We start from the raw sequence: 21,774 nt of genomic DNA, 5'->3' as shown, positions 1-21,774 counted from the left end.
CTCGCGATTGAGCGGCAAACTGATGTGAATGTGCTCTATATTGTTAGGGGAGGGGCCAGCCTCAGTGGCTGGCTCCAGTGCGTCATCAAGTAGGGGCGTGTCCAGGAGCTCAGGGCGTCATCATCGAGCCCCCGTTTTAGCCCCGCCCAAAAATCTGGAACACAGCAATGGTGAAAAACTGTTTAACGGTCTAACTCCACAATTCAGTAGTTCATAGTCTTTGTGATATATTTTAGCAATACATTTCTAACATTTATGATGTTTAATTTTTTTTTTGAATTTCCTTTACAGGGACTTTAATTATCGTCTTTCGCACATTGGAACAAAAAAACCCCCCACAAAATTGTGTCAAAACAAACTTATTCTGATTTTCTATTACACAGAGTTCAGGGGTTTCGACAATTAGGACTGCCTAATGGCCCGGGTCCGCGAGAAAAACGCGTTGATACAGTTGACAGAATTAAACGGATGACAGTTGATGCTTGAACAGACAAATGTTATTTCAAAATATCTGTCATGGTATTTTAGTATCCTAGTAAATACAGTAGGTTATGTCTTAATTTAACGTAAACATTTGAGAAGGAAATCGTAGCTTTAACAAAGATTAACCTATATTTAATTTATAAAGCATAGACTATGCAGTGTTACTTTACATTTGATAAATTAAATTTCTGCTCCTGAATACTACTGTTAGACTTTTAAAAATTGTAATATTTGTCTCTTTGTTCTGTTGTGTTGATTTGTGCAAAAGGTGTTATTATTGTATTACTGACTGTTCATTTGTCGTTAATAAAGTTTGGAGTTTTATGTTAGTTAAGCTGGTAGTTTTTGCTATGGAAATTGCAAACAAGAATTGTGAAATTTCACTGATATGTAAAATTTTGGTGTCATAACAAGCTTATTTATTAGACAGGGTTTTTCTTGTCCTTCCAAAGATTTATTTGATAATTGAATGTGATGATATCTGCAGTAGCGGTACTCGCTGATAGCGATAGAGTGTATAAGCGCACTGTAAGGAGTGCCAAAGGTTTCTATTTACTATGGCTACATTGTGCAACGCTGCAAAAACGCAATCACAGACATATCTGTTGAGTGCATGAACACAATGACCAATCAGATGTGTTTAAGTTAGTCAGAATCCGCTCAATACGGCAGAGTTTTTGTTCAGCGTGAGTTTTGCATGCTTGTGCACAAATCCTTTCATTAACAACTAATTATAAATACGATGACAAAAAGAGATTCATATCAAAGCGTAGACCACTTATAACGGGGTTTTTTTCACAAGAGCACAGCTTTGTGTACATTGCTTTTGTTTTAGATGCCATCTGGGGTCATATTTTGCCCTGATAGTACATTGTTACTTTTATAATGGCAGCAACGGCAATGTGATAAGACACAGATTTATTATGTTTGTATATTACACAAAATAATAACATAAACAACAATTCTACAGGATTTCCATTCTTTAACTGTCCGCCTGGAAACGAAGCCATCATGACGCCAAAACTCCCTCATGGAAGAAGAAAGCCGTCGTGTTTACAACTGTGACAATGAGCGCTTATCAGGATCAACTGAACTCTTGATTTTCAAAAGTATGTGAAGTTTGCAGCGCCATTGCAGTAAAGTTCTGCAGCAAGTTCTTGAATGAATAATTTATTAGATCAACGCCAGTCTGTTATCATAGGGACATGAACTTTACATTTTCACGCCCCTAAACATGGCGCAGTACAAAACGAACTGCTAGGTTGCTTTACATGTCAGTCAGACGGCCTCTGGGCGGTCCTTGGCCAATGAAGCTGCAATGGAGTCCAGACCTTCTGCCGTCTGTCTAGTGAGACTAAAACATGTGAGACTAGTGTAACATGTCTATGGAAACCAAGACACCACTTACATTTGTACATTTGTCAGATGCTTTTTTCCCAAAGCTTTATATCCCTGATCTTTTATCGTTTCTTGGATTCTCTGGGAATTGAACCCTGGCAACTCTGTGCTGTACAGGAACGCTGGGAGCTTTAGAAATGTAGCAACGTAGCACATTATTGCAGAATTGATTTTGATCAGAAAGAATATAAAGTTTGAGCTGTCAATTTTATTGATGTGTTTTGATCATTGAATGTCTTTAGAGATGTTGCCTCATGTTGTGTCTTTTGTGATTGATCTCACATGAAGCAAAATTCGGATTTGTGGTATGGTAGCCGATGAATCAAGAGGATTGTTCTGTCTGTGCAGTGCAAAGTAAATGATATACTAGTTAGGATCCATTACCCTGTCCCCATGCTCATCACAGTGCTTCATCTTGGTCATGTCACCAGTGTTACAGGTTGAATTTTGCTCTGAGTGAGAACTGAACTTACAACCTCTGTAATGGGAAATAAGCAAGTTTATCAAGAAAGGCTCCCAACCTCACAGCCATGGTGCTGTTTTGATTCTCTCGCAAAACCTGTCCAATACAGTGCAGAAAGGTTCTTGACATTATTTTTGCACTGGTGTTAATCTTAGTTGACGGGTTTCGTGGTGCTTGTTAGGGTAAGTTGTAGGACTCGGACGATACACTTATCTCCCGATTCGATTCTATCACGATACTTGGGTGCCGATACGGTATGTATTGGCATTTTTTTAAGAATTGCGATTCTACAAGTATTGAGATTCTATATTGCAATTTTTTTTAACACTAGACCATCGGGAAAACTTAAATCATACACTTATACAGAGACTGTGCATGATGTATAAAATGAGTCAAATTTAGAATCAGGGTCTGAAATTAACACCCGCCAAGCGCCAAATGCGGGTAGATTTTCCGTTTGGCGAGTAAATCTTAAAAGGCTATCCGCCACACTGGCGGCTGAATGTTCCATACATCGCAAGTCTCCCGCATATAGATAGCGGCTCCCTGCTGTCCGCAAATTAGTTCAAATCTCCTGGAATCTAGAGTGAGCCAGAAAGAGCGCGCACATACTGTGCTCCAAACCGTGTAGCGCGTGCACGCCTGAGAGGGAGAAAGCGAGAGACCTTGCGTGTGTGCCTCAAGAAGCGTGTGTGAACCTTCTTCACACCTAAAATAGACATACACTAAATATATTTCTTTAACTTTAACAAATTAAGATGACAAAAATAAAACACTGAATCAGTTTGAAGCTTTGAAAGAAATGCTTTTTTTCATCAGACTACGTTTTTTTCGTCAAATAAAAATAGCAGACCTACCTCAATCCACAGCTTGTCTAGTTTTTACTTAAAAAAAGTAACATGTCTGCATGATGTGGGGTTAGTCTGGGTCTCCGATGGCACAGATGTCCCAGGGATACAGAGATAACGTCTCGCTAGAGTGGCCAACTTCGGAAAGCGCCTTTCATTTGCCTGTGGATGTTTGCATCGGAAGTGATATTGCATTGTAGCCTACTTGCACTAGGCCTACTGCTTTATTTTAATACCACGTAGCATATTTTCCAAGTATTCGTCAATCTTTCTGTTGAAATGGTGCCACAGTAGCTACTTCTTTTTGCTTGGTTCATTTTGCTTGCTTAGCTTGCTTGCGAAATATGTCTTTAGGCGCGTGTTGTTGCGCGTGTCGACGGACGCGCCCCGTGATTTAACAAATATAGGCTACATACTGTTTTATTTAACCATGCAGCAAACAAACAAAAAAGCTATATATATATATATATATATATATATATATATATATATTTACAGTAATATTATTAATAATATATTATAATACTATATAGTAAATATATACTTTTAAACCGTTTAACTGTGATAGTATTAATCGGTAATTTTTTTTACTTTCGGTAAAGTATCAAATAGTTTTACAAAACCTTCAAATGTTCTGTTATGAGCACTAGTTCGATGTTCACATCTTCCATGTCTTATATTTGTTGCTCTGTTTTGACTTCTACTCTAGTCATTCAACATAATACCTTAAAACAATTAAATGTACTAAAATGAATGTGTATGTGTCCCTGTGGCAGGTGAGCCAAAAAGTTAATTTCGGACCCTGTTTACAATCTTTCTGAGTTTTATTTCAGAAGCATCATGCAATTCTCTTGAATAAATGATTCAATAACAAATTATGTTTTAACAGTCACTTGTCACAATTTTGTCACAATTTACAATTTGTTACAATTTGTTGTAACAAATTGTCACAATGTACAACTTGTCACAATGTAACAACTTGTGACAAAACTTGTGACAAAATGTCACAACTTGTCACAATGTAATTTATCGATTACATTGTAATGAAACAATGTAATCGATAAATGCGTTATTTTAAGCACCAAGTTTTTATCAAAAACTCAAGTTTCTGATTTTGAAAGCTATCGTAGACATCAGTGTTGTTCATATTTGAACTTTAAACTTTTATCCAAGTACTTCTATGATCATTTTAACTATTGCATCACAGAAATAATGATACTATGAGGTTGAAAAGACTGTTTGTGAAGCTGTTTCATGACAACTCTGTCCGTTTAAGCGTCAACACCACTTTGAATGTTGCTATATGATTTTGTCAAACATTAATAGACAGACGAATTGAAAGATCGCGTGGGTGTTTGTATCGAGATCAGTCTTTTAAAGATAAATCGCTCAGCTCTATTGTCTTCTCTCTCTGTCAGCATATGAGTAGCGTGAGGGCTTTTCAGTGCTTTCAGTCTCACGTCTCTTCTCTTCCACGCGTCCACCTGGGATATTACGTCACTCAACACTAGGGATGGGCATTTTTCAAAAAAACTGCATTTGAATATTCGGGCTCATACAAATTGAATATTCGTTTATTTAAATGACATTTAACGAAAAGGATTTCTGTACAAGCTTACGATTAGGCAATATACACAACAAGCTTACAAAAAATGTTAAAGTTTTCTTTTAGTTGAAAACATTAAACAGTATGTGTAAACAAAAAATATAAAGAACAAAAGCATTAAATTTAAAAAGACAAAAATAAGTTTTGTCTAACTTCGAGTGAGAATGCGCTGCGCTTCAGAGACCCAAAGATAATGGTGTTCTAAGCGAAGTTTCTAACAGTTTTTTGTTTTTAAACCTGTCTCCCTCAACAAAGTTTGGAATTACTTGAAAATGATGAAAATTATCTTACTAAATGATCTTACATAATGGAAATCGCATGAAATCCAAACAGCAGTCGAATGAGGAAAGACAGCTGTCCTTCACTGCATTAATGACTGCATTGCGCAGCTGTAGCGTGGGTGATCAGATATGATAACTTAACTGATAGTAGAGCTGCACGATTATGACAAATCATAATTGCCGATTATTCCCTTGAAATTGTAATTGCGATTATTAATTACGATTATCACAATTTACATTGAATATATATAGGCATATTATAATATATAGGCATATTATAATATATGTTTACAAAACAAATTAACACACACAAGTACTGTCCCCCAATTGTAAGAATGACTCCTAGTAACAACTAGAAAAACATTAGGACTATGCTAAAGCAATTAAATAGCAGTCCCAAACTAGTTTTTGTTAATACAATGTTGATATGAGCCACCACAGTCATTTAATAATATAAAAAATAACACAAAGTGAAAATAAAGTGGCATTTTTGGGTTATGGAAACGAGAGTTACCATGGTAAATACACAATACTAACAAGAACTGTTGAAAGAATGAAAGAATGAAAATCATACCTGCATGCAAATCCTTCTCAGCTAACACGTGATTTATTGGTATTTTACTTTTATTTCGTGACTTAATAATTTACATTGTAACGACGTTGCGTGCACTTAGTTTCTTTTGCACTTTATACAGTGAAGCGATACACAGCGTGCACCGCCGCATTTGCGCGTGCAATTGAAGAGTGCGCGCTACGAGCACAGTAACGGCTGACAGGACAGTAAAGTCCGTTTTTCTGAGGTGAAAGACTTTATTTCAGCGTACACTTACGTCACTGCCTGGTATGTCATATTGTGCTGGGTTTTCTGAAGTAGTCGTGATTCGCCTCTCTAAACACACACACGCAGAGTGGATTTTCTTTTGTAATCGCGGCTTTGAACGATTACGTAATTGTGGCATTCGTAATCGCAATTAGAAATTCGATTAATTGTGCAGCCCTATCTGATAGCAAAATTATTTTGAGACATATACTTTAAGTTTCGTTGAGGGAGACAGGTTTAAAAACAGAAAACACAAAGTGCTGTTAGAAACTTTGCTTAGAGCACCTTTGTCGATATTAGAATCTTAAAAAAAAAAATCGCAATAGCTAGGTGAATCGATTTTTTTTCTCCCAGCCCTAGTAAGTTGCTGTGATGTATTTTAGGTGATTTAATGGCATCTAGATCAATTGTGATCTGGCAACAGGTGAGACAGAGCATCTCGCTGCACAGCCTGTGCCACACAAATCTGGCATTATAACTAGAGTTCGATTGATCGGTTTTGGCAGCAATCGGTTATCTGCAAAAATCCATGATAGTTTTTGCGTCCATCGCTGGAGTGGCTGAGAAAGGTCCGCTGTCATTACACAGTACGAGAGTCGTAATGGATAAACAGCGATACAGCCTAATATGATTATTAAACTTTAAAAGGCGATTATTTACTTAAGTAAGTGAAGGAGTTAGCTTAAAAAAACGAGTGAAGAAGACGTGCTGAATGAAAATACAGTACACATGCACTCTCTGACAGTAGATGCCGCTGTTTAATTTCAAACTTAAACATTTTTACACTTTAATCTGACCCACTCATGACTGGATTGCTTATAACATCATAAAAAGTCAAGCCACCGCTCTGCCATATTGGATTCCCTCACATTCTATCGAATTACTAGGAAATCATTTGATTTTAATGAGAAAACATTACCTAACGAGTCAGTGTTTTTATATTTGAAGTCTTCCTGTACATTCTTACAATGCAAACATCCTAAACATTTAAATGGTTATTTGTTTATTGTCGGGAATTTAGTTACGTTCATCTTCAATAGAGTAGCGAATAGCAGCTGATGGATAAGACACCTCAGCATTTATATTACAAATGTCACAATGATTCATCTGAAGTCTGAATACAGATTTATGCTTGTGCCTACAACTTAATTCATCATGTAGACTACAGTTCACTGTGGTTATGTAGGCTAATTAGGTTGTGTTGTATAAAAGTTTTTATTCGCACAGGAACTTTAAATGACTCAAGTGTTTTCGTTAAGAGCATGTATTTCGAAGTAGTAAATATAAAGACTTAAACGTTGGTAAAATTAACAATTAGGCTAGCTCAACAATAGGCTATATACAAATAACGTTTAATTAAATAATTATACTTGATTGTACTGTCGCTCCGAGCAAGATGCATGGTAAAAGTGTTGTTGTCATAGTTATTTTGTTTAATTGTGTTTTTTCCCTGTGACCCAGTTTCTCAGTGTCTGTTTAGTAATTTAGTTCACCTGTCATCTCAGTTACACATTATTTTGACATCTGAATTTCCATCATTTCCATAATTTGAATTTCGTTTTGGACATTTTTTATACAATTTTATTATTACATTTATATCTCACCTAAATGTTTGCTCACTCATTGCGTTTTTGCAGTGGGGTAATTTTGTTGTTAAGAGTTTACAACAACACAAGGAAGCTTGATTTCAATCTTTGATTTAAATTGAAAAAAGTAGCAAAAATTAATACAAAATAATAAAGATACAAATAAAGAGAAAAGCCATTTTGAGAGACGAGAGCGAAGACGCAGCACTGCTGAATCATATTTCACTGTTTGTGAAATATGCATCTCGCAGAAAGTTTTAAAAGGATTGATTAGATTTTATAATCTGTTTTGGATTAATTTACTCATATCTACATGCTAAAGTGAATCAATGTTTGCGTGGGAATTTCCCACATTATAAGTGGAAACTATTAAAATTATGTGCAATACCCGCAATCCTGCGCCGAAATTCGAGTCCTGTACCAGGGCCTGAATTTCGTTTTGGAAAATAGGGGGGAAATCCCCCTTTAGGTTATTCTTATGGGGGGGATTTTTTAATTTGAGGGGGGAGTTTTTTTAGACAATTTAAAGCTAAATGTATGCTCACTCATTGTATTTGTTTTTACAATGGGGTCATTTTTTTTAGTTTACACAACAAAAGGAAGCTTGATTTCAATCTTTGAATTAAATTGAAAAAAGTAGCACAAATAAATACATGAAATAAAGAGAAAAGTTTAGGTCTAACACTAGTATTCAGAAATGCTAGAAACGGAAAAAATAACACAGAATAGTCTTTTAGTCCTGTATAATTTAAATACATAGGCTATTAATCCTGATTCCTTACAATTAATGCTATTTTTTGTTGTTTTATATACAATAATGACAGACACATTTTAGGCTACTCTCACTTTAAGAGCTAGTGCACGGATCCACGTTCACATGTTGCGTGTAAAGCGCTGTCCGCGCCACTTTCTCCTCTTTTAAAAAGGGCTCCCTGTTGCTAAGCAATCATGAGCCACGTTCTCCATGAAGACGAAGACGTTTCAGCAAAGGATGAACGCGCAAAAGACGTAACGTGAACGGCCCATACTGTTTTCATTATAGTGTCACATGCATTTACTTTTTGTAATATTTTTTTAAGACATAACCGATTGTGTTTGAGAGGATACTCCCCAAGACCGGAATTTAGACAATGTTGTGTGCTTTTGACCGTTAATGCGCTATAATTCGCGAAAAATAACTCAGTTTTGTTACTCACGAGCTGTTTGTTATGCGGTTTAAAATCGCTTGAATGTTTAAATATGTAAGACTTAAAAAGACGCACATATTATAAACAATAGTGACGATGAAATGGCCCGATTGTGCAAGTGACATTTCCATCAAATGTCCCGGCTCCTGAAACGCGAGAGTCTAGAATTGCCGCCTGCAGCTGCAGCGCGATTGGCTCGCCTTGTGTAACCTATTTTGAGAGACAGAGAAGACGCGGCATTGGCAGAATCACTCACACTGTTTGTGAAATTGCGTCTCGCAGAATGTTTTAAAATGACTGATTTGATCTTATAATCTGTTAGGTTAAATTTACTCATAGGCCTATGCTAGATTGAATGAATGTGTGCGGGAATTTCCCGCATTATAAATGCAAGACCTGCGGGAATGATTAAAATTATGCGCAATACCCGCAATCCCGCACCGAATTTCGAGCCCTGCCGGTACACTGTTTTCCTACATTCCTGGTCCGTTCTCGTTAATGTTAGTGGCATTTTTCCTCAATATCTCCTGTGTGTTCTTATTAAAGATTATTCTAAACATTCATCGTCTTTGTGAGCTTCGTGACTACCATTACGTGACAGAAGGACGGACCATGACAGTGTTTATTATGCTGCGTTTTCTTTTTATTTGTTTTTCCCCTCCGTCACCATGGACCTTCCCTCTGTCCAGTTACTGTGTCTGGAGCAGGGAGACTGTGTATTTTACATCACCAGCCTGAGTGAGCATTCCAAGGCACTCCTTCCAGCGGACGGTCCTAAAGAGTATTTTGCCGCATTCGTAGAGTGGGTGCTGGTGAATAATAACTCACCATTCACCATCGGCCCTGCGGAGGATGACATCGTCACCAGCCCCACTCCAGCATCGGCAGAGGCCAGCTATCCACCACCAACAAGGGACTCGATGGAGATGTTGCATGTGCCCACTGCAGACTGTGTAGACCGGCCTGCCGCGATGGACTATCCCAAACCAAGGAACAGACTGAAAGAAGTCATCGCCCCGAAGCCTGTACCACAAGTAGTGTTTGGCTAGGTGCCTGAGCCAGCAACACCGCAGATTGCAGAGGGAGTTTAAGTGGAGTTTGTCGGCTTGGAGGGAAGCCCCACCCACAACCTTGCCATGGTGGATGATGTGGTGTAGCCCTCTGGTGGATATCTTGAGGAACTTAAGGACATCTTTGATGGATTTAATTATTCCCAGTGCCCCTGTATCTCCAGTGTTTTCTGAGTCTCCAGCATTTCCTGTTTCTCCAGCATATATTTCCAGAATGCCCGTCCAGCCTCCCTCTCCCACCTCCTAAAACAGCCAGTTATTTAGCCTCGCCTTCACTGGTGTCCTTGTCTTTGATCCCACATGCTGTAAGGATCTGCCAAGTGTCTCCAGTCCACCAGCTCCACCAAGCCGGATCCCCTGGCTCCGCCTCTAGCCTCTTGGCCCATCGCTCCACCGCAGCCTGTCAACACATAAGCTCCACCTTGGCTCCTTCCTACCTCAGCTCCACCAGAAATCATCAGCCATACAGCTCCACAGGGCTACCCTGGACTATTTTTGTTGCTTCTTGTTTTTTTCCACGCCCTTTTCCAAAGCTATTAAAATATCCAGAAATCACTACACAAGTCAACAAAACTTACAACATTGTTCTACTTGCATTATCCCAAACGTTTCCAACAGTGTTTAAATCCAGAGCAATCAGCAATTTTAACCAGGACACTGACCGTGTCCGTACGTCGTCTGTCAATGATGTCATATCCACGTTTCTCTCGATTTCTAGTTTTACTTTTGAATCCCAAAAGACATGAAAGCAAAAACAATTTTTATAAGCATTTACACTCACAGTTAAGACACTTGCGATTGCATTTTCATTAAATGTCCCGCAATGAATGTAGCAAAATTCAATGTGCAAGTTGAAAATGCATTCCGAGCCGATCACGCCCCCTCCCGCCCTGTCAATCATTGCGTGAAGTTCACGCAAACAAGTCTCGTTTGTTTGTGCTTCGTTTGTGCCGGTTAAAGTTTTGTTTGTGCTGCTTCTATCGGGTGGAACTGCTTCAGATGGTGGAACAGGTTTGATGTGTTCCCACTGCAAGTCGGCACCACTCTCCGGCACATTTTGCAGCGCGCTGAAACTTGAAGTTTATCAGATCTCTGATAGCCGAAACACTTCCATACCACTGATTTAGTCTTTCCTCTCTGATCAACTACTGTATTTCGTCTGCTTTCTCCTCACTCGTGGAAGCTCGTTCAGTCACATTTGTATTGCGGTCAATGGCGCTCATTTTGTAGCTAAAACTTGCGGAGTTGGAGATCCGCCTACTAACGTTACTGCTGAGCACTGTCTGCGTGTCTGTGCTGTACATCATCACGAAAGTAGCCAAATGTGTTCTGCTCTTTCTGACGGCTTCGTGTTTAACGCCAGTCAATGACAAATGCTGTTATGTATATTGAAATATCGAAAATGTGTTTAAAAATCATATCACCGTTATTGAAAAAAAAAAACCATCGCGATATATATTGATATTGAATTACTGTCCAGCTCTAAGCTCAATACGGTTAGTCTTATTGTTTGCATCGCTTGTTTTCTTGATTTACCATTTGAGTCGGAAACGTTGAGAACCACTAGCATTCGTTATTGTTTGTTACTTTGATGTTGTCAATCATAAAAGGACATAGAGATGCAAACTGAAACCCAAATCCTTAAAGGCTAGTTGGTAAATGTAATGACACATCCATTCCACATTTTTCAGTTGAAGCAAATGGAGATTTTCCTCTTGTGGTTTAGTTTGACTGTGTAGCCTAGTTTGGTTTGTTTGCAGGAATAAGCCGCAGAGGTCATTTGGCAGGTCATAAAGAGAAATGCTAGTTACACCTCACCAAACCTCATATTTTAACCCAAAGATATGTGAGACCACAATATAAGACTAAAAATGTGGACAGTACTGAACATTGAAAATGTGTTGGGCTACATATTTCCTCTCAGGAACTAAGAGGCGATTTGATTTAATTTTACAAGCAAACATTTCATTATTTGAATCTGGAATTAGTTTCTTGTGCTAATTCCTCCCAGCGGTACATTAACACAGCAGTTTCTGTGTGTAGTGTATTGTCAGAAGCTTTTGTCTGCTTTGAGTTAGTCTCAGTCCTCATGTGGATTCAGGAACACTTGATGCTGCATCATAACTCACATACTGTAATTGATTAATCAGTCTTAAGGAATATCTGCATTGGTTTCAGTGCCAGTGACATTGCGTTGGTAGGTATACACCAAAAACAAAAACTGCAACATAGAGGGGTTTGCAATACAGATGTTGTCTTATTTGCAACATGACAATGTGTAGCTGCCGTGCTGGACTACTGCGTCTTAAAGGGGTAGTTCACCCAAAAATGAAAATTCTGTCAGTATTTACTCACCCTCATGTTGTTCCAACCCCGTAAGACCTTCGTTCATCTTCGGAACACGAATTAAGATATTTTTGATTAAATCTGAGAGCTGGCTCCATACTAGTCCATAGGCTTCTTGAGGGATAGAACTTGCCGGCCTCAAAGTTATTAAAGACATCATTGAAATAGTCCAAGTGACTACAGTGGCTCAATATTAAGTTTATCAAGCGACGAGAATACTTTTTGTGCGCAAAAAAACCAAAAATAACTACTTTTATTTCAACTATTCATTTCCTTCTCTCTGGGCCTCGAGTCAGGTTACTAGTTTAACAGCGTATGATCTGTAGTTGTACGTCACACGCATCACCCACATGACCAGCGTCGGCCAATAGTGAGCCTACGCGTGACGTAGCTCTACGCAATTACACTAGTTTAACTGACTAGAGGCCCAAAGGGAAGGAAATGAATAGTTGAAATAAAGTCTTTATTTATGTTTGTTTTTAGGCACAAAAAGTATTCTTGTCGCTTGATAAACTTAATATTGAGCCACTGCAGTCACTTGGACAATTTTAACGATGTCTTTAATAACTTTTCGAGGCCGGCAAGTTTCAATCCCTCAAGAAGCCTATGGAGGAGTGATCCAGCTCTCAGATTTAATCAAAAATATCTTAATTCGTGTTCCGAAGATGAATGAAGGTCTTACGGGGTTGGAACAACATGAGGGTGAGTAAATACTGACAGAATTTTCATTTTTGGGTGAACTTTCCCTTTAAGGCACTGATATACTCACTGCAAAGTTCTTTTTCGTTCTTCGTTTAGGGGTTAAACGAAGTTCGAAATGCGTGACCAGCGATATACTGTTAGTGAACATTTGATGCTGCCCACACTTCTGAGAGCGGCATTTAGATGAATATTTTAATATGTTCATGCTTTCCTCAATTACAAAATAAACGCACAACAAAAGTAAGAAAACGGCAAGCATTTTTAAAATAAATCTTAAGAAAAGCATCTGATCATAGCAACGTGGATATGTTTGCACCAGCTCTGCAATTCGCCATTCTAGTAAAGTCATGTCACGTTTATTTGTATAGCACTTTATACAATAGATTGCTTAAAATCAAGAAGCTTTACCATGTTAAACATGAAAAACTGTCTGTCTCTCATTTCATCAGAAGTACAACTTGATTTTCTACTATAAAGCAACTCTCTAGTGTGTTAATGTTTTCGCTCGCAAACGTCTAATCTCGACGGACTGAACAGTAGAAATGAACTAGAAACGATTTTTATGTGTGAAAGAAGGCAGAGCCTCTGCAGACACCTACCTATTACATAATCGCCAACACCAATGGCAGTACAAAGGTGTTTACCAGCTGTAGCGAACTTTTTCACAAAGCTGTTTCATACTCCCTCAATGAACTCCAAACAAACTTAGTTTTGGCCTGATTTTACTCCAAATCCAGCAATTCATTCTTCGATTTTGCTTGAAGTATATCGGGGCCTTTGAGGCAGTGTCAGAAATGTAAGAGGATGGTATGCGTGGCTTTATCCTATGTTGTCGTCTCTACTGGTTTCGAAATGGATTAGTAAAAATTGCATTTCATGTGTGTATTTTTATTTATTTATTTTTTGCTATTCACACTCTGATTTTAATCGGATATCCACAAAAATTTAATTTGGAATGAATTTGTGTACGTAAGACTTGAATAGTTTGAGCATTGCGCTGTTGGATGGTTAGCATAAGTAGCGTTGCATAAAAATTTATATCTGCCTCATACACTGATCAGAATCCCCATCGGATCGAAAGAAAGTTTCGGAAGTTTCACTTGCTGGGGTCTGAAAGTGAGTTTTAAGATGAAATATTAAATGTTGAGGTTATCTGGTGGCCTGATATAATAACATGGGAACTGAGCAGCAGTGTTGACCCTCTCCTGACTCATTTGGTGGGCTAAAACCCCTGGCTGTTGGCCCAGAGGAAGCCCCGATCAAGCCCAAGGAACTGACAGTGGAAACGCAACTAGCCCTGGCATGCACTTTGGCCCGACAGTGGAAACATGGCTAATGTGCATAGTAAAAGTATGCAAATTGGGATGCAACTCACTTGCAAACATGCAGTATGACATTACCTCATGAAACACTTAAGAGGCTTTTTCCTGTCAACACTGGAGACTAATCTAAATCTGGAGTTTAGTCTTTTACAGTCTCTCTCTTGGTTACAGAAATATTAATTGTTGCTTCGCCGGTTCTTCTGGGTCCACAGTCATTTTAAACATTGTGTTGGTGATTTATATAGAGATGTTCTTTTCAGTTTGCTATAATTAATTGAAGTAGGTTCATGCCTGATGGAAATGTTTGTTTAGCAGAAGTCTGGTTTCCTCTTCACTGCTGTTGATAATGTTCAGAACAAGACTGAGTTTTTCAGTGACTGATTATCTGAACTATGATCAGCTCTACAGCATTACGCTGATGTTGTTCAAGCTGTTTGAATCCTGAGGTTTAACAAGATCAACACGATCAACACTTGATCAGTTTTATCACCAAGTACATGGTAAATATCTGCTTTACTACAGTGTGCAGGACTGGATGATATACTTAAGTAGCTTAATGTTTTTTTTAACCTTTTGACTGACTTTTTTAAAAATATATATATATATATTAGAATATTACAGTAGGCTGTATATATGTAGGCTATATATACATTTATTTATATATATATATATATATTAGGGATGGCCCGATACCATTTTTTTTTCAAACCGATACGAGTACGAGTATTTACATTTGTGTACTTGCCGATATCGAGTACCGATATTTCTACCGCAAAAGTAACTATAGGCTCCCAGAAAAGAAGACAGAAGACTATTTTAGAACACAGGTTAGAAGACTGTTTTTATTTTCTTCTCTGCTTGTTTTAACAAGTCTAAAAATAAATAATAATGAGTAAAATCATAAATGTATTAACACACAAACCACTGTTAATTTAACATAAAAGCAAGCAGTTACTGCGTGCATGGTCTGACATGACTGAATGCGCCCAAAGTGCGCTCCCTTAATAGTCTAATTCCTAAAAAGCTGACAGTTCATCGCGATCTCACACATCTGTTATTATCAATGAAGCTGACTGCACAATGAATCTTTCATAATATCCACACTTTGTTTGTTATAATTAGAGGATTTGCCAGCATACAGAATTCAGCACTGAACAAAAAAGTTTTGAGCAGTGAGGGGAGTCTATCTTAAATGCTTCTGATTAGCCATTGCGTTCAAGAAATCAGCACACATGTCTGTGATTGGCTACATCGCTCAACGCTGCAAACATGTTATGAATAGAAACTCTGGCCTGTAAATTGTTTCTATTTTGTTTTAGTTGTTCTTCTTGCTTTTCTGCAACAGATGAATGAAAATCTATTAGTTTTAATATGTTGTATTTAGGGATGCACCGATCCGCATTTTTTCACTTCCGATCCGATCCCGATACCTGAATTTGGATATCGGCCGATACCGATACTATTCCGATACCAGAGCTGTGTTTGCTTTAATATTATTATTATTATAATTGTTGATTTTATATGATGTTGCAATAAACTCCTCTCAACAGGCAAGTATATGTACGCATGTATGCATATGTCCCAAAAGGCAACTTGAGGTAAGTATAAGGTTAGAAAAGGAAGTCAGAAAAACAGGATTAACAGGAAAAATCCCATTCTGAAAATAAATATGCAACTGTAAGTGTTTCAAATTGATTGTCATGTCAATATTTATTACATTTAGGGATGCAACGATACCATATTTCTGAACCGATCCAATCCCATACCAAATATTCTGAGTATCGACTAATACGGATCCGATACCAGCGCAGTTTTTTTTTAAATCAAGTAGAATTTCTAGAACTCTGTGTTGAACTGGTAAACACTGTTAAACACAATCTACTTAATACAGACAACTTCATTATAAAGAAAAACAACAAATAAAAAAAAAATTATCATAACCTATGACAAAAATTATATTATACACTAGATTAGAACTCTAGAAATTAGAAATTTAGTCTAGAAAAATCACGAGTGCACAATAATTGTATCAAATCTGAACATAGTGAAAAAAACATTATTTAGCGGGGAACAAATAAGAGACAATAAGTGTAGGCACCAGCACTAAATCTGGTAAAACGTTACACATTGCTGTTTGTATTGTTGTAAAATACATTCATGAAAAACAAGATAACAAAAATCAAAAAGATCAATTATTGTATATACATAGTGTAGCTACTTTAAAATTAAGACATTTTTTATATGTATAGCACAGCTGTTTATTGAGGCAGCAACATATGATAGATGCGACATTTAATAATCTTTCATTGCGCAAAAGTATTATGATATGATTATGAAAGACTCCAATACAGTGCGGCACAAAGTGCTTATGCACATCCCAAGCGCAGAATGATGCGCTTGAAGCAACACAGACTCACAGCGCGCACCGCTTCGAGTCCGCATTGAAAAGTTCCAAGCACAAAGGAAAGACATATTGATGCGTAGTGTATTATACAGTATCTATCTACGCAATAGTTTATTCAGCCTTTTCTTTTAACAGTTTTAAATTTCAGTTACTGTGAAGAACAATTATAGTGCTCTCCAGTGTTGTGATCTAACAGACACACGGTAAAAAGTAACATGATTAAGGTACAGCAAGTCCAGCAAGATAGTCATTTTATACGAAACCATAGAGCTTTATCTACAGATCAAGTATACTAATAGTAACATTGAATCATCTTGGAGAGTTTCATCGAGTTGACCGTCATAACCGAACGCGCCGCGCTGTTGAATGCTGAATGGAGAATGATTGACAGCCGCAGCGGAGGGAAAAGTTTACGTGATCTTGAATTTAATTACTTAAATATTCATTTCTATCTCACATTGTACTATAGAATGGCTTCAGAACACTTATAATATAGTGCACGAACACTTAATGGTGCTTTAATGCTTTTGTGGGGCTTAACATTAACACAATAGTAAACACACAATATCGGATTTAGATCGGCCTCGTCTGACCGATACCCGATCCGGCAAAAATGGCAGTATCGGAGCCGATACCGATACTGGATCGGATCGGCCCCATCTCTAGTTGTATTCATAGATATTTCTAGTTTGCGGGAGTCCCGCGAATTCTTTTATTCTCCCGGAACCCGCACACACAGAGTGAGTGCATTACCGCCCGCGCTCGCGCTCGGCCATCAGATCTAGTGCCGCGCCGCACTCTTTTGCGTTGGGAGTGCACGTCCCTATGCCTCAGTTCACCTCGACAAAGCACTCGCGGCGGCCAGTTTCGTTTCGCAAAATGTACGTGGTATCGGGGCGTGGTATCGCCGAATTTTTATGAGTACGAGTACGAGTATATGAGGACAGTATCGACCCGATCCCCGATGCCAGTATCGGTATCGGGCCATCCCTAATATATATAATGTAAATGTATATATAGCCTACATAAATGCATATTCAATCAGAAAGAAACATTTATTTCAACCAAACTTCCACTGTTGTCAAATAGATTGAGAATGTTTAAAGAAATCCGTAAAATACAGCACAAATGTATGGATAATAATGGAAGGCATGCTTTTTATTAACACTGCAATTTTTTTTTTAATCTGTAATATTCTCTGAGGTCCACATCCCAATTTAGAGGTAATGGGTTATGTTCTATCCTGTTTTTGACCCTCTCTTTGAAACACACTGTTTTGATAGGCATGCCGCATTCAAGACTTGGAAGTAAACGCCTACTGCTATGATTGGCTAATTACATTAATTTTCAACATCCCTGCTATTACACTTGTGGAATTGTTTTACAAACTTTGGATGTTGAAAAATATCTTGTTAGTTGATTTATATGCCAACAATGGGAAACATTTATGCTTATTACATATGCTTTATAAATCTTGGTTGTGGCAAATGGTATTTACCACAGTTATTGTTGGCAGGATGACTTGTGTATACATTGTCATTTGCAGTGTTGTGTTTTAAATAAAATACAACCCGTTTGACAAAACAGAAGAGATCGCTTACTGAGGCTTTTATACAGGAATCACAGCGAATTGTGCTTCGATCAAACAATAACAAAAGCAGCGTTCTCTTCATGCTTTCTTCTGTATCCGATAATCCAACGCATTAACCCCATAAATGCTTAATCAAAGCATTAATGTCAGTAATTTAACTAATGTTGGTAAATTAACTAAATGTGTTAATATCTGATTTTTTGCACACCCCTATTGTGGATTATTGCTCCCTGAAAGAGAGACGGTTAGAATGTGCCATGTCCTTAAACATTTGTTTTGACAGTGTAAATTGAACTCTCTTAGTCTGCCGTCCAAATGTCGAACAAATCAGTCATCAGTGCTGTGATATAATTTCCTCCTGCTTTGCACAAGACAAAACACACACGGAGCTGTTTTGAGTAAGTGTTCTGCGAGTCATGTGAAGTGCTGATGTTGTCGTTTTTTTATAATGGATTGAAACTAACCAGGCGAATCCGGCCTGTGCAGAATGCGATCGGGGTCTTCAGAGGGTCTTCTGCTGTTGTTTTGAGTTAAATGCCTCTGTGTTCTCCCGCAGGTGTGAGCTGTGATGCGTGTTTAAAAGGGAACTTCAGAGGGCGCCGATACAAGTGTTTAATTTGCTACGACTACGACCTTTGTGCATCTTGCTACGAAAGTGGAGCCACGACAACTAGACACACCACGGAGCACCCAATGCAGTGCATACTAACCAGGGTAGACTTTGGTAAGCAATAATGTCAAATAATACCATGCTTTTTACTCTATCACGTAATAATTATGTTTAAAACATTACAGAATGTCACCACCATCAAGTCTTGGTAATGATGGCGATGCTAATTGAAATGTTTTTGACCTTTATCTGACCTCTCTACAGACTTGTATTATGGGGGGGAGGCATTCTCAGTAGAGCAGCCTCAGTCGTTTACTTGTCCTTACTGTGGTAAAATGGGCTACACGGAAACATCTCTACAGGAGCACGTGACCTCAGAGCACGCAGAGACCTCTACAGAGGTGGTGAGTACACGTGCTGTCTTTGTTGAAATGTTTAAAGGTGCCTTGTGTAATGTCCGCCAAAAAATCAATTCATACTCCACATTCCATACCAGATAGGGGCAGTATACCTCCAGAAAGTCTCTAGTCTCTATGCTCCGCCTCTACCTTCACAACGACCCTAGAGCCATAGCCGAAGCCGAGCCAACTCCTAATAGAGGACGTTTTGACTCCAGAGGAACGTTGGTTGATGTCAAGTGATTTTTAAATATGACATCTTCAAGCTACTCCCCTTGACCTTTACCAGTGAATATGTTCATATTCATTTTGTTCATATTACATTTTTATTGTCAGTTTGAATTACATTAATTTGACAGACAGCATTCACTGATGTTGACCAAGCTAGCGCCATTCAGAGCTGCCAACTCTCATGAATTCACCGTGAGACACGCAATTGACACTTTTCACACGCTCTCACGTCACACATCAATTTTGTCACGCACAGAAAAATCTTAAAGCAAAGAGGACACGGAGACCGACAGACTAGACAGAGCAGGTTAGTTATGATATAAAAAAATCTCAGCTCTCAGATTCTGTCAATTTTATTACGCAATTCAATCAATAAATACTGTTTTGGCGCTTGTAAATGTTACACGACAGATCCCTAGCGCACGTGAACCGACAGATCCCTAGCGCACGTGAACCGACAGATCCCTAGCGCACGTGAAACTGTTATAACTTCCCGAAAAAACTAAACATATAAAACAAACTTCTAGCGAGATACTAACAGCATCTTACTTACCAATCCAAAAGAAATGTTGCAAGTTTGGAGTCGAACTTCATTTCTTTCATGTCCATTAGTTGTCTCCAGCGATGGAAAGCAGTGCCAATGTTTATTCTGTTTCTGCTCCTTTTTTATCCGATTTTATTTGTGATTCCAAGCGTGTGTTTTTTCCTCCAGCGGGTGGTTGTGGTGGTGGTAAGGGTCTCTTGCAAAGGGCTTCAGCCATTCTTCCGCTCTCTTCCCTGAACTGAACTGTAGTAGTGGGCTGTACTTTCCACACGATTGACATCAGGTTCAAGTACGCCCACAAGCCATGCGAGTTATTCGTGTATTGCAGTTTGGCTGGTGGTTATGTTGCCAGCATACCGCCTCCCATGGCCGAAACTGGTATTATGACACCTGTCGGGCCGTGGCTAGTAATTTAGAATGCTAATTCAGGTTGATATCTCTGCAGCACTATAACTTGTCATTTTTTTAATGACATCATCACCCTTATTTCTTCTCATTCTTTTGATGCGTGTAGCTCATTTTTTGGATATTTTTACCTCAATTCTTACATATGGCACCTTTAAGTTATGTGACACTTAACTATGTGACACCTAACTAAACGCGATGCAATAAGATTGCAGCGACAAGCAAATTTCCTGTCCACACTAGACGCTACGAGACTAAAAGATTAAACAAAATCAATCACAATGACAGCCAATCAAATGAGCGTGTGGGCGGGCTCTCGCTGCAAGCGCACTGACATGGCAAACAGTTTGTGTCTTCTTGTTGCCAGCCGTGACTTTGCAAAAAAAAAAGCTCAATATTATATATATTAAAAAAAAATTATAGCTCACTGAGTCTGGTTTGGACATGATGTGAAGCTGCTGTTTTTTATTTCTTTAACGTTTTGTCCCATGTACTACATTTTCAGGCTTTTTCAAGACCTTTATTATCCATGGTTTGTAGTGGTGTAACGATACACAAAACTGACGGTTCGGTTTTCCCACGGTTTTGACGTCTCGGTTCGGTTTAGAAAGCTAAAAACAAAATTTAAACAGTGGTTTAATGAAAAAATGAAAATCGTGGGTTCGGTATCGCGGTTCTTCGGTTCGGTTCGAATATCGTTACACCCCTAATGGTTTGATTAACTTATTCACAGCAAACACACTGAGAGAAAACTTCACATTCTTGAACTAATCATTCATGTGCTTTTAATGCAAAAGACCGCTAATCTGACAGATAGTTTTAAGTATCAGGCTCAACTATGTGTTGATGCTTTGTACCTCTATTTGTAATAAAGATGATTCGATTTGATTCAGAAGGTAACGATTCAGTTTTAAAATGATTCTCGATGTATCACTATGTATATATATATATATATATGAGAAAGAAATGATGAAATGAAATGCTTTACATTTTTTTCATTTTACATCCATTTCACTGAAGCATTCAAGTAAGAAAAAATACAGATGCATAATCTTTAGTGTATTAATTACTAATAAATGAATAGATTATTATCAAAGTTATTCTGTCAAGACCAGTGAGTGATTCCCTCTTTTCTTTTATTGTTTGATGTACATTAATGACACAGACAGCAGCAGGTTTACATCAAGACCTTACACGTAGGCTATCTTTCTGTGCACGCGCTTCCGGTGCGTTGAAATCTTTTTATTGCCCCTAATAACTCTGTTAAACATCAAGCACGTCCCACACCTTTTCTCATTCATTTATGTTCTTTTCGTAATAACAGAGTGCTTTGCGTATAAAGGAAATATGCAATGTTTTTATTAATATAGCCTTTAATAAAAGTTTTTATTTTTTTATTTTTATTTTTTTACAATAAACCGTTTAGTATGATAGGCCTATTTAATAAAAAAAAAGTAATCTATTCTATTGATTTTATGC

General features: G+C 38.0%; 1 protein-coding gene across 8 annotated transcripts in view; it reads left to right on the top strand.

Annotated features, from left to right (window-relative positions):
• Window positions 1-21,774, top strand: part of kcmf1 (potassium channel modulatory factor 1) — a 33,681-nt gene that overhangs the window by 2,677 nt on the left and 9,230 nt on the right. For all 8 annotated transcript variants that reach the window (XR_013195646.1, XR_013195648.1, XR_013195644.1 and 5 more), the window contains exons 2-3: window positions 18,664-18,831; window positions 18,982-19,121. Coding sequence is in view for 2 of the 8 variants with exons in the window: in XM_077206385.1 (XP_077062500.1) it covers window positions 18,664-18,831; window positions 18,982-19,121 (308 nt within the window). In the remaining 6 variants the exon portion in view is untranslated. The remainder of the gene's footprint in view (window positions 1-18,663; window positions 18,832-18,981; window positions 19,122-21,774) is intronic.

Source organism: Siphateles boraxobius, unplaced genomic scaffold (assembly GCF_051911475.1).
Source record: "Siphateles boraxobius isolate OS27281-9 unplaced genomic scaffold, OSU_SipBor_1 56, whole genome shotgun sequence".
NCBI classification, from domain to species: domain Eukaryota; kingdom Metazoa; phylum Chordata; class Actinopteri; order Cypriniformes; family Leuciscidae; genus Siphateles; species Siphateles boraxobius.
The sequence above is the reverse complement of the archived record's forward strand: the minus strand, read 5'-3'. Positions and strand labels throughout refer to the sequence as shown.